The sequence below is a fragment of the Seriola dumerili genome, unplaced genomic scaffold, assembly GCF_002260705.1.
Source record: "Seriola dumerili isolate Sdu_G_001 unplaced genomic scaffold, Sdu_1.0 BDQW01000801.1, whole genome shotgun sequence".
Lineage (NCBI taxonomy): Eukaryota > Metazoa > Chordata > Actinopteri > Carangiformes > Carangidae > Seriola > Seriola dumerili.
In genome coordinates, this window is record NW_019175056.1 from 202,201 (window position 1) to 216,584 (window position 14,384).

At 42.9% G+C, this 14,384-nt stretch overlaps 1 protein-coding gene across 1 annotated transcript in view; it reads right to left on the reverse strand.

Moving 5' to 3' along the window:
- The window catches only part of LOC111237027 (transmembrane protein 26-like), a 34,503-nt gene extending 24,367 nt beyond the window's left edge, over positions 1 to 10,136 (reverse strand). Inside the window, exons 1-4 of the mRNA XM_022765975.1 lie at positions 9,943 to 10,136; positions 7,634 to 7,778; positions 6,455 to 7,060; positions 4,800 to 5,026 (exon numbers count right to left, since the gene is read on the reverse strand). Coding sequence (XP_022621696.1) covers positions 4,800 to 5,026; positions 6,455 to 7,060; positions 7,634 to 7,778; positions 9,943 to 10,136 — 1,172 coding nt within the window. The remainder of the gene's footprint in view (positions 1 to 4,799; positions 5,027 to 6,454; positions 7,061 to 7,633; positions 7,779 to 9,942) is intronic.
- Between the last annotated feature and the right edge of the window lie 4,248 nt (positions 10,137 to 14,384).

The window sequence follows — 14,384 nt, forward strand, 5'->3', positions numbered from 1 at the left end:
GAAATGGGGGAAAGTGGCAGCTCTCCCAGCACAGAGGAACTGGGGGATGGCAAAGGAGGCGGCCAATTAATATTTCAACAATACATCCTCTGTGGCCTGAGATTGACTGACAAAACTGCGAGCTGTCGTAGCAGTTATCTCCAAAACTGCCATGTGGGTAGGAATTGTGAATGCTCTGTTTAGAGAGGGATTTCATATTCATTGCTCACTTTTGCATTCTGCATAAAATTGGTTACAGAAGCAATTAACACTGCAGAAAAATGAAATGAATATAAATAAGGCTGAGAGACAACAAGCTGAAGTTATCAGGCACCTGAGGAGCTAATGGTCTTTTCAAGCTTTGGTTTGTCTTTGGATCAGGGATTAGCTGGTAAGTTAAACTGAGCAAACTCATTCAGAGCACGGAGGTGACGCCCTGAATCAGTTAATACTCTGGCTCTATAAAAGGAAAGCCCTATATAATTACATATTCAAATCAAAGCATGAACAGCTATCTGCTGAGGAAGACTTGGAGATACGGATGAAAGTTTCAGAAAAAGCTGATTCAAAAAGTTCAAAAGTTTCTGAAGAAATCTTCTGCCTGTTCTTCACAAAGCAGGTTCTTTATGCGTAGATGCAGGAGGTGAATTTATCCAGAATTAAATTCCCCCAAAAACGACCGGATGGCCATGAAATTTTATTCAGACATTCACCGGACCAAGAGGATGAATTTTAATTACTTTGTCTAGTTCCTCCATGAGGTAAGAATTTAATTGTGTCCAGTACTTTGTTTTGTTTTGTTTTGTTTTGTTTTGTTTTGTTTTGTTTTGTTTTGTTTTGTTTTGTTTTGTTTTGTTTTGTTTTGTTTTGTTTTGTTTTGTTTTGTTTTGGTTTGGTTTGGTTTTTGTTTTTCAAATATTTTTTTTCTAATTCTTGCAAACTGATGACATAACCGTCAGCCTCAGGTGTAGTTTGTGTTTTGTACCAAGTAGCAAATGCAATCTAACATGCTAAACTGAGACAGTTAACATGGTGAATCTTACCAAAACATCATTATGTTAATGTTACCATTTAACTCTTAACACTTAAGTCGGTGTGGCTGTAGACTCTTAGTCTGGAAAACTAACCTGGAACAGAAGGGGTTGTGTCAAAGTGTGTGACCATTATTAACCTAACATTAACCAAGCAGTTTTAGTTGTGTCAAACCTCAACTGTAGAGCTTGCAGTTCAGAGAGCCGTCGTATGAATCTCTCCTTGAAACTGCCATTGGTAATATTATTTTAAAGACGCTGACGAATGACAGCGTCCTGCAGATACGAGCAACAGATTAGAGAACAAATGACCGACTTCGTCACCAGCTCAGGCTCCTTTCTTTCCAGAGACGTGTTGTTCCACTTCCTGAGAACCAGTTCCCCACATCTACCACCCTGACAGGGGTTGATTGACCCCTACCTTTGTTCTAGTGTTGGCAGACCACTAATGGGAATGTAGGTTGAAGACTCTCGGGTGATATATCTGCAGACTGCATGATGATCACTGATGTGCGTTGTAGAAATCTGCAGGGGAGTTTGATGAGATCGAGATAAAGTCACAGTCCTGTCAAATAGGTGGGTTATAGCCAGATGTTACCAGCTTCCATGAACCTTAATACCTCAGTTCATATACATCATCTTCTGAAAAGAAGGGTGAAATGACTTCTCTCTGCAGGACGCCTGAACGCCTCAGGACAGAATCAGAGAGCACTACTGCTCCTCATTAAGAGAAGCTAGCTCACGTAGCTTTAATTTTGTCAATGGTGATTCATGGACGTGGCTAGATGTCTGGGAGCAGACCACATTATGTCCAGAGCCTTTGAGCAATTTAAAAGTTACACTGTGGGTTTGCCATAAATTAGGCCTGAACAGCACCTCTACATCATCGAAGCCTATAAAGTGTGAAAACAAGAGACAGTTATGTACTGTAGCACCCGTGATCCACAACCAGTGAAGTAAAGCTCATTATTTTGCCATCCGTGGCGTAACATGAGGCGGTGTTATAGGTGGATCCTCAGCCGCCTGTCAGAAAGTTTCTGGAGTTCATTTGAAGTTTGCCTTTGTTTTTCACTCTTCCTCTCTGGCTGTCACGTTTCGGTGGCATGTTGACGGGTTTATCTGTGGGACTGAGGCTGATGAGGCGCGCCTCTGCGTGTTTGGACTTCCTGATTGGTTTGACACAAAATAGGGAAATTGTGGCATGTGGTGAAAACGCTCCACGCTGTCACGCACCTGCTCAGGTTGAGTGAATCTCCCTCTGGCTCTACCTTTCTCTCTCTCTCTCTGCCGCGCTCTCTCTCTCTCGCTCGTTTCATTACGACTTCTGTAGCCTTCAGGGTCTGTTGGAAAAATCAATACCATGTTTACCTTGTGTTTAGGAATGCGAGCTTTTTTAGGCAGCTAGTCAGAAGTTTAATTGCTCAATAGACCTTGTAATAACTACTGGAGAAGTACAACTTCATATTTACTGTTGTGTTGTTATTAAATCAGTGTAGGTTATTGACATCACACAGTTAGAGGGATGTGATATCTCCTCATGCAAATAAATTCCTGGGAAGACTCGGACCTTGATCTCTGCTCGAGTTTGAATTGTTTTCTCTACAAATTGTATTCACCACTGTGTTTGTTGTGAATAACTCAAAACATCATTTACATGCTTTATCTTCTTCTTTCTGCTTCTGCACAGTTTCATTTTTTTTTTTCCTAACAAAAATAGCAGCCAACACACAAGGCTGGATCGAAGGCAGGCAGCGGCCCCCAGACCCTGCAGGGGCCCCTGGAGGAAATCCACTGTATGACCATTAGTTTGTGGCTATCTGATTCATTTGTTCCCTTCAGATCCAAATGTTTATTCTTGACCTTTGGAGCAGCAGTTACTTATTGGCAAAAACCCCCCCAAAAAACAAAAGCTTCATCCAGAGCTTTTAACTACATCTCGGGGTCTTCCTCAGCAGAAAGAGTTGTCATGCACGGTTGCCGTGGAGATAGCGCATCACTCGTTGGGTTATTTGTTTTGTTTTGTTTTGGTGAAATTACAAATTTTCTTACTGAATATGAACCAAAAAATTTAGTTTCAAATCGTGTATGCAGCTCAATTTTTGTCCGGGGGCCCCCTGCTGGTTTACCCCAGACCTGCCACTGCAACCAAATACAAAATACAAGCAGGTACATTTGTGTTTTATTTTTAAGACAACGACACAGGGACAGGATCTGTCAGGCTTCTGTAGTTGTAGTCCAACAGCTGGTCTGTTTGTAGTCCTTGTCGACGGGAAGAGGAACAGAGCCACATGAGATATCAGCTCTGAGATTAATCTGAGGATTACGAGTGAGAAGAGTTCAAACAAATCTGGACATTAAAGACCGAGAGAAGAAAATAGATTTGAAGTGAAAATTGAAGTGAGACAAATCCGTGTACGTGAAGTTTCAATTTTAAGAAAGTCCTCATCAAGTGAAACTATAGTCAGATTTTCACAGTAAAAGTTTAAATCAATCAATAAACTTTACATCAGAATTCATGAAGTCTGGATTTGTGTTTTCAGATCTGTGAAAAAACTCTGCTCAAATAAAGTCAGGATGATCAAAGTCTGAGTTTTGTCAGTCAGAAAAAAGTCTAAATTAGTTCAAATTTAGTGAGAATTATAAAATACTTTCTGTTAATACATACATTTGATCAAATCAGAATTTGAACTATTTTTTAAGAAAACACACTCGAATGTGCAACAAGTTCCATCATTGATTTGCACAAACTTTGATCTCAGTTTTTTATCAAAGCTCTTATCAAAATCTGTTCAAGGACCAGACTGTAACTACAAAATGTTAAGAGCGTCTGGTTGAGTACCTTCACTGTGACTAACGCTCTCATCACTGGTGTGTTGTCAGCGATCGGTCCTTCCACTTTTTTTGAAGTTTGAAAGATCCGGTTGGGAAACGGCGTCACGTGCAGAGAGACTTTGCTCTTTATGTTGCTTAATGACTCGATCTAGTCAGAGATGTACACGTAGGAGCTTTTAAAGAGCACCTGAAGGCAGCATCGCTCGCGTCCGAGTGAACAGATATTTTACAGTTGAGGGCTTGTTGAGGGTTGATTTTTATTTTTTATTTTTTCATACATCCATGTGCAGTGGAGTTGCAGGCTTTTGAGTTTCCACGCTCTCTTTCTCTCTCTCTATCTATGTAGGGCAGCCCGTGGATCAGCTGACATCCCCATCCTCCCACATGCCCACACAATCTTGTTAAAGCATGCAGTTAATCTGAAGAGGAAAAGGACTCTCTTCACAAGCAAGCCGCTCTTTCATCACCCTATTGTGTTGCCCACATCATGTTGTCAGGAGGAATATCGGATTCTCCCCGAAAAAAAAAAAAAACTCAGGTGCTGGGAAGAAGCTGCGCCCTCGTGTGATGTCATCTCCCTGGGAGTGACCTTGTAGATTGGGCATCGTGTCGCATTATGTTTCTGGGAGAATTAATTTATCTCAGTGGGGGGGACTCTCCTTTACTTTTTCTCATCTTTCTCTTAAGAGTTGGCTCCACCATCAATAATTTAGAGCAAAGTGCCTCCACAAAGATGAAACAGAGGAAACACAGAAGTGCTCTCCAGCAAATTCTCTGGAAGTAGCCTACAGTCGTCGATTTAGGAAATCTTGCTCATGTTCTATGCTTTGTGTATTCAAGCTGATAGCCTACAACAAAAAGAGGAAAACACATAAGTGCTCTCTCTTTCTCTCCCTCTTCTCCTTCTGTCTTTATCTTTCTTTTATCAAGAGCTTATTGAAAACACAGAGTCCTAACTTGTTCAGAGCTTCACCTCCTATCATCATCTGGCGGGCTGAGGTGAAGTACGGCAATTTGATGGACACAGATACAAGGCAGCGCTCGAAAAGGCCTCTGATTGAATTGCCGCTGCTCTTCATTCCCCAGTCTGCCCAACGTGGGTGCAGGAGACACAGAGTGAGAGGGTCATCCATAAATGCAGAAGGGCTGCCTCGCAGCTCTGGTTTGACAGGAGAGGGTATTGTCTGGAGCGAGGGGAGGGGAGGGGAGGGGAGGCCAGGGGAGGGATTGTGCTGCGTCTGTTTATCCCCGTCGTGAAGTGGCTCAAAACCTTGAGACCCCCGCGCTCTGGATCAAACATTTTCTCTGTCTTTAGAGGCTCACAAAGAGGCTCTCTCTGCTTTTATGGGGCTGTGGAGGAATATCTGAAAAAACAGAAGAAAAAAAAAAAGCACCTTCTATCTCTCAACAGAGAGAAAAGAGTGAGTGCAAATCACGTTGAACTTGAACAACTCCCACATAATCACAAGTGTGCTTTTGCAGACATAATAAAAATGCAGCGAGCTCTCGAAGAGGCTTCCATGGGCTGATTGTGCTCGAGAGGAAAATGAACCCTGACAAACGAAGCAAACCTCTTCACTCTCCTCCTGTATGAGGTGTCTCCACGTTGACTAGACTGTTAATTACATCGCCGTCGCCTGAAGGTGACTGTATCTTTTTAGATTAATTTATCACATGGATTCCTACATCCTCCTCGTTGTTTCATCGCAGAGATTTTCATACCAACTTCAACACTGCCGCTGTGTTCCTGTGCTGTTCTCTCAGTTTTTCTCTCTCTATGTAACTGCCATACATGTTCCAGTCAAGTAAACACTGTATGTTACTGCGGGGCTGCGGTCGACTTGGCAACACTGCCATCTCATGGTGACGAGAGGAAAAAGAAAAAATCTGCACTCTTGCTTCTCTGAGGCGTCTTTATTAGAAAAGGTTTATTAATTAAAGCAAGGCATGTTATCATCATCTCAAACTGCCACACTGATTCAGATCACACCATATTGTTTCCTGTCAAAGACATCATCATCATCATCATCATTTTATTAGAAATGCATATGCACAACATAATGAAATCCCATTATCCCATGCAGCTGCTGATTAAAACAAATTAGTTGGACTGTAAAGCATAAATCATATGATCATTTGTTTTCAGCTTTAACGTTTTAATTCCTTCATGTATTAAAGAGAGCGACAGTTCATGTTAGACTTGTTGAGCTGGTTTTCTTCAGTGGAGGAACCTCCTCTGACTGAATCTCAGGTTTTATCAAAGGGAGTTGCATAAATTCATCTCTGATCTTTTTCAGGTGGGACTTATTCTCTTCTCTATTTCTAGTTCCTGAACCTCCAGAGAGCCGGACTGTCTCTCCGAATGAGGCTTAGACGCAAGAGATGGCAGATGGGTTCGACTTTTCTCTTGGTGTGTGAAAGCCACAACCACCACCCCCCCACCCCCCACCTCCCCACCCCCCAAGTCATGCCTCACGGCATTTTGAGCTTTTCTGTACCTGGACACCTCTGTGATCTTCCTCCCTCTCAGTCCCGGTCTCTGTCTCTGAATGACAGCTCTGCTCCCCACACCGCTCCTCTCTCCCTGTGTCCTCCTGTTTCTCCTCCTCCACCTCCCCGCCCCCCTGGGCTCGACACCAGAGCACCAGAGCGGCGCACCTCTCCAAACCCCAGTCCCCCACCCGCTGCTCGCACTGAACCACAAAGATCCGGTAGAGCTCCAGCAGGACAATGAGGATGTTCTTGCAGGTGAAGAAGATCATGAGCTGGTTCAGCACCTGCTCCTGAACCATGAGGTAGAGCCGGTAGAGCAGGAACGGGCCGTCTTGGAGTCCCACTGTGAGCAGCAAGCTCCACACTTCGCTGGAGCAGCAGGAGGCGAACGAGGGCGGGGCACCAGGGCAGCAGAGGAGACCGCCCGACTCGCCCTTTGAGGGTCGAGTCTGAGTGAGCACTAGAGGAAACTGCATGAGCGCCCAGGAGAAGAGGGCCAGGCCCACGATGACGACCGCCCGGTTGGTTTTGACTTCGGGTTCCCTGAAGGTGTCGAAGATGTCCAGGATGTCGGCACCCAGTCCCACGTAGACCATGAGGAGCTGGGACAGCTGGTCCCGGGACATGTCCCCCTTGGGCATCAGCCAGCGCCCCAGAACCAACACTATGAGCATGGTTTGCTCCAGGCCAGCCACCCAGTTCTCTGGATCCAGCTCCACGATGCCCTGGGTGAAGGAAACAGCAGCATCTGGTTACGTCAGTTCAATACACAGCAGAGAATTCCCTTTCTGAGTTTCTTTGCTGTTTCAACATGTTTTTTGATCAGTCATTTGTATCATGAACATACTACAATATTTTAACTCGGGTGTGTATAATCACTGAAACACACCAGCCGTCTCCTCTGTGGTGTGGATATGATTCTGATGATTTGTGAGTCAGCTCTTCATTGTGTCAGGGTTCACTGGGTTTATCCTGACAGCACCCGACGCTCCTGAAACACTACGTCTTCAAAAAAGCTGCCACCCAGCCTCGAGCACAGCCAAGGGCCAAAAAAGCTCCCAAATCCTACATGAAAGAAACTGCACTAAAACCATCCCAGAAGGGGAGAGATCTGAGAGTTTTTCAAGCAGGAGCCTATCAGGACTTCATCTAAATGTGTCTATTACACATTTCCTGCAACTAATAGTTTATCCACCCCCCCTTGCCAGATTTAAATCTTATCTGATATCAGGTGTTGCTTTAATGTGGCTGTATGGAGGGTGAGGCGGGGAGGGCAGTTTTGTGTTGGGAATGCCTACCGCTGTGATCGGGATGTGAGCCAGCAAACGAAGCTCGGGGCCGGAGGAACTGTTGACGGGCAGCTTGGACTGCAGCAGGCTCAGCTCCAGAAACCAAATGGATGGAATGACAGTACTGAGGTAGAGGAAAACCATGGGGGAGAACCTAAAAGAGGACCGCCAAAGGAGAGGGATGAAGAGGGGGCGGAGGGGGGAGAGGAGGTGGGGGTAGGTTATTTTTAGTGGCACGGTTTTATTTATTTATTTATTTATTTTTTGCCGCTTGCTAAAGAAGAAAGAGGAGGAGAGTCTCCTCTTTTTTTTTTTTTTTTTTTCCAAAAGAAGCATCGAATTTCAGACAGGCAATTATTCTCATCATATATGCAAATCCCACTTGACAGTGCAAAGCCTTCTCCATGAGGAGAGGACTTCAAAGTAAGACTCTGAGAAAGAGAGAGGCCTGAAGAAAGCCTGTGTCTGAGGATGTTCACCGAGGACGAACCGGAGAGCTGCAGTTTTTTGAATGAGAAGCCGCCTGGTGTTGACTGAGGTGTGAAACTAAATGCTTATATCCGTTTGGGGCTCAAATAATAAAGGAGTTGACGTCAGCTTATGTTTACTCAAGCCAAATTTCTGCAGGTCAGAAAATGAGTCAAGGCGGCAAGAGACTTCTTTTTTTTTTCCCTCCGTGCCTGGATGAGAGCGGCTGTGACAGAGAAGTGATAGCAGGCTCAGAGCATCGGCTCAATGAAAGACAGAGCAATAACACAGCAGAGGGATATATTTGTTTTTGATAGACAGTGAAAGAGAGACAGAGTTGCAGAGGATATCAGGGAATATGGTGGCAGAGAATATTACAGGCCGCACACACACACACCAGCCGACTCTCTCCGCCCTGGGCAGATGGGTTGTAAAGTCTTCACACATTTACAAGTTCGAAAGTTATTTACTCCCCGCACAAAACAGTTTTACAAAGTCTGGCTGCAACACCTCAATCCTCATGTCACCGCTTTAAACAGAGGGAAAGCAGCGTGTTAGCATCTGGCTCATACATGCTAATTTCGCCCACAAACACAGAGAGAGAGAGTGAGAACCCTTTCACACATGTTCGATGATTTATTTCTTGTTGTTTAACCATTAAAGGGACACGAGAACAACTTTACAAAAGCAGCTAAGTTTAGCCAATGCTAACAGTGTAGCTAAAAGACTGAAACATCTCAACTGCTGTTACTGTGTTTAATGCTAATTAGCTAATATTAGCATGCTAAATGAGATGTTAAACATTGCACCTGCGAAACATTAACGTGTTAGCGTTGTCACTGTGCGCATGCTACGTTAGCATTTAGCTCTGTAGCCCTTCTGTGCCTATGTAGAGACGCTTGCTCGACTGTAGAGTCTTAATGGAGGATTAATCTTGTTCAGAATTTCATCATAGTCTGTGAAAATCAGGATAAGCTACAGGAGCACAGTTCCCTCTTATACAAGATCAATATTTTGAAAACATTACACATTTCAGCCAAATTCAGTATCATCCTCACATTTACATTTTTGATTCTGATTTAACATGACTCATAAATATCTTACAACAAACTGGCATATTTGAATTATGCTAGGAACCAACCAACCCACTGTTTATTCATTCTTTAATGCTTTAAAATGACCTGTTGCACAGATAATGTAGAAAGCACAAAATAATTTACTCCAAATTCAAACAGAATTCAGAGCTTGTTTGAAATCAGAGAGTCCGTATGAACTGAGGGGATTAAATACATTTAAATACTTAAAAAACAAGGGTACGGACAAATATAAAAAGAAGGTGCACATCTGTCAAAGGGGTAAACCTGTGGATGAGTTGTGGTAATGAATTAACAATGTGTAGTTCTTTTTTAACTTCAGCCAAAACTTTTTAGGCCATTATTGGTATGTATTATTTCTATGTCTATTCACTATGTATAAATATTAATGAAGACTAAAATAAATTGAATTGAACTGAACTGAATGTTCAGTTGATAAATGATGACGAGGTGAAAGGACTGAAGGACACATGCACACAGAATGTCTTTGATGTTGAGCAAAATGTTGAGCAACACTCAACGATTATATTTAGCTAAAATAAAAATCTATTTACCCAAACAGAAAAAGACAGAAACTAGTGCTACTATCAACACGATTAGTATTATTGTACTGTTGATAATAATAATACATGCATGCGTCTTGTGTCATCTGATAATAAGAACAACTTAAATGTAAAGACTACCTGATATTAACTGTGTATTGTGTTGAATATATAGGAACATGTGTGCTTTGCGTGCTTTGCCCAAAAGCGTTACCATTTCCACTCGGCGTTACGGGTGCACTTCAGAGTGACGGCCATTTCCACGCCCAGCAGAGCCACGCCCGTCAGCAGCAGCCAATAGAGCGGCTCCCCTTTAATGGCCACCACGCGCCACACTGTCACCACCCCGTGGACCGTGAACAGGAAGCGACTCAGCAAAGCCAACAGGATGTTCAAGACACGACACATGGTGCGGCCGCGGAAAACCTGCACAGAAGATAATCAGAAGCTTCATCATGTTTTTCTTTTAAATCAAAACATTGATGGTATATTGAGTTTTGGTGGATTTGCCACCCGGTGCATCCTTGGACGTCCTCTTTCCGTAATTTACTGATTCACACTGTGTTAAATAGAGGGGCCATAATGTTAAATGACTAGGCAGAAAAATCCTTTTTGTTGCAACATTTATTTTTCAACAAATCATTCATGGTGCAAGGTCGATGAAAGTTGAGGCTGAGTCAGCGTTTTTCGCCCAAAAAAAAAAAAAAAAAAAAGCTCAAACAGTTCACGATGGAATAGTCAATAAACATAAAGTTGTGAATCAACAATTTTAAAAGATGAAACTGATAACAAAAATTGCACAGGGAGAGAGAGAGAAAGAAGATATAAATGAGAAGCACTTCAAACTTTTGTTAACAGGGTCTCAAAGGTTACAACAATAAAGTGGTTTATGTTCTGTAGTTTTTCTGGTGTATTACTGTAATAAACTCGGTAAAGAGTGAGAAACTGCCCAAGGCCACTTCAATCTGATTGCATTTTGCACTAAATCTTAGGACTAAACTCACACAGAATATCATTGTCGGGCTGCCAGAAGCCCCACCAAACATGAAAAATGTAACCGCCCGCATCATTACACATCACATCCCTAAGTTCAGGCTTCATTATCAATAACTATTGCATGATGTCAGTGTGAAAACAGTCCTCACTTGTCAATTAGTCAGCGCTATAAAAGCTTCGGAGCTTTGGGGGAACTCAAAGCGAGCAGTGATTTGTAAGCAAAGAGTTAGACTGATCTTCAGTCAATATTAAAGGACTCCAGGAGGCTTTGCATGCATTTGCTTAAATTTGATCTCTGGATCTCTGTGGATTATTGTGATGACTTGAAAGCAGCGCTAACATGGCGGCATCCTGGTTGCTTGTTGGTTAAGGTGGCATACTATGAAACACAGTTCTATGTTTTCTTTGTCTAAGGCCGGGAACACGCTTGATGCGTCACGTGGCGGCTGCGGAACGTCTTAGTTTTCATTTCAACACACGTTAACAGGTTAGTATGGTGGTTGACAGTTGCATTTGTTTTGGAGGTTCATGTGTTTTAGTTGTTGCATCGTTTCAGTATTTGCAGCATGTTTGCTGTTCATGTTTTTTGTTTTGTCTTTCTGCATCACATGTTTTTCATTTGCAGCGTGTATCTATTGTTGTACTTGTTTTGTATTTTTTGTATGTGTTTTTGAATCTGTATTTGCAGCTCGTTTCTCCCGATGGAAGTGTTCTGGGCCATTGCAGCACATTTGCCCTTGTCAGCCACCATAGGTTAGAGGGGACACATTGCCTGCGTGACATGTGCGTCTCACTCCCCGAGGCTGCATTGTGTGATCTACAGATTCAATTTCTCGTCTATTTTTCACACGTGAAGGGCGTCTCCCAGCAGAAACAGACCTGTTGATGTCATATTGACATCATACTAGCAACATCACATAAAACTGACACCTTCCTCTATAGTTGTCTCTGTCTAGTCTGAATCTGAATATGACACAGACATATTACCATTTTAGCAGCTGCATGTGGACACTGACATTTTCTGTCAAAAATAAATTTGATATCAATTTATAATCAACCTTTATTTATTTATTTTCTCTAAGATACATTGAGGGGTGACCCTCATTTTCAATGATGCCCAGATTACAAAAGCAATAATAAAAACAATTAAATTCAGGAACATTATGATTTAAAAAATTTAAAAGTTTATTTCTAAACTGTCCTAATGTCCTAAAGGGAATCGATACTTAAAGTGCGTTGGTAATTTATTCAAGAATGCTTTATAAATGAAAAGAAATCCAACATGTCAGTAACCTGCTTAGCAGTAACTCTATGTAGTGAGATAGAGCTGACAGTAGCAGCGATGCAGCTGGTGTGAACACACATGCAGCAGCTCAGTGACGGCGGTCGCCACGCTCACGCCACACAGGCAGTGTGCTCCCGGCGTAACACATAGGAACATGGTTTTTGCAATAAGATGTTAGGAAGTTGTTAAAAACAGTTTCATACATTTCTCACTTTCTAGCAAATGTAAGACATAAGCCATCTGCAATTTTAAAACGTGATTAAATAATCAACAAAGGGTTGTCAGAAGAAACCATCAGGTCTGCAGTTTGACACCCTGGCAACTTAAAATCTGTTGTCAGTAAATGATTTATTCACCATCAGTAGAGCAGTCAGTTAGAACAATATTTAACCCCTGTAGAAGTTTGTCTTCTTAGAGAGAGACACTGAAATGTCTCATCATCTGAATCAAAAACAGGCAGAGTATTGTTGTGTGGTGTTACCCTGAATACCAATATGCCTCGAAACAGAATCTATGTAATATGTATGACAGCGTGCCGTACAGACCTACAGTGTGAGCTGGACTCCTCGCTGAGATCAGGGTCCTCAATGCGTTTCCCAAAACTTCTGCTGCTGTGTGGTAGAAAACGAACACACCTCAAAAGTCACACTCACTGACCTGGTCTGTATCTGTCTCCTTTTAAATGACAGCCACCTCCCAGACACTACTGGATGAGCCGTCATGTAAGAAGTGTGTGTGTGTGTGTGTGTGTGTGTGTGTGTGTTCAATGGGGAGTGACTACTGTTCAAGCCCACTAGAGTAGAGTATAAGGAAGCTGTAGTGCGTTCCACAAGTGTGTATGTATGTGTGTGTGTATGTATGTGTGTGTGTGTGTGTGTGTGTGTGTGTGTGTGTGTGTGTGTGTGTCTCCGTCTCCTTGGTGCCATTGTAGGAGATAACGTTTCCTGCCCCTTGCGCCCACATCTTCATCGCCATCCGTCATGATGTCATCTCTCCTGGCCCAGAACAAAGTTATCTCCCTGGGAGAAGCCGGCCTGCCGCGCTCCCTGTTCAGAGAGCACCCAGCCCTGCCCTGCTCCCACCCATGCCTGCTCTGCCTCCACGCTGCTGGCCCCCGATAACAGTCTTGCTCCCTGGCCTCCGCACACACAAAAACACGGTGCAGCTGGAGGGGAGAGGAGATGCTGGTGGCCCCCCCCCAAGCAATCACTGCAGTGTGTGGGTATGTTACTGCTGTTGCATCAGAATGAGGAGGCCTTGAGGGTCGATGCTGTCTAGGAATGTCAACCCTGTCAATCCACTGAACCACTAAAGTGAAGCATAGACAGATGACTGATAAGATGTTTTTCTTTTTATTATTATTTGGTCCGTGTGTAAATCCTAAACATTGCTCAGGAAATGATCAGTGTGGAGGTGACATTGCTCCTACTTGCTCCTCTGGTACTTTTTTTTGCCTCCCTGTAAATGAGGCTATAAACCTGCGTTATCTGATGATTTTTGGCCTCTTGGGGGCAGCAGTAACAAGCTGTAAACACACAAATCAATGAGCAATTTACACATCCAGCAGACGTAGAGTTACATTAGCATTAATTTTCTGTCTGGCTGATGAACTTAAGTCCACATATCCACTCTGCTGTTAGCTCTGTCTGAATCTGTTTTAGTTTCCAGCAAGTCCTCTTTTTAAGCTGCTAAATTATTATTATTGTTATTATTATTATATACTTAATTTAATTATGAAGTCACATTGAGATCAAGATCTCACTGGAGTGCCAACACCTGCAGTTCCTCTACAACCAGTAGAGTCTGGCTCCAAAAGTGAGTCAGTCCCCATAGACTCCCATGTTAAAATGTCCAACTTTACAGCAGAAATAAACATGTTTACAGCCTGGTACAAAAACTGTTTTGGTCTCTAGAGCTAATTTCCTCCTTCATGACACCTGTTTATATAACTCACCTGTTTACATTTTATTAAGGACTAAAGTTATAAAGGATTAAGGGCGTGGTTGCTTTGAGTGACAGGTGGGTGAGTGTTTGCTTGCCACAAACCGGCATGCGCCGAAGTCTCGGCTCGGTTAGGGGCAGAGTCAGGAACTGCCAAGATGGCAATGGTGGAGCAGGTCACTCTGAGCTTCAAAACTGCTCTTCAGACGCCAGTGGGTGACATCACGGAGGCTACGTCCATCTTTATTTATAGTCTATGAACATGACTGGATCTCCTGATAGCTTGCATACTTGGTGTCTCCATACTGCAGGATAAACTTTAGTCCTGCTGGTTCTCAGAATAGCACAATAATATTTTAAGACTTGAAAACTTGTTCAAGATGTTGTTTGTAAAATCCTCTGATTAAATTTCTAACAGAATTTGTTTAAACTTA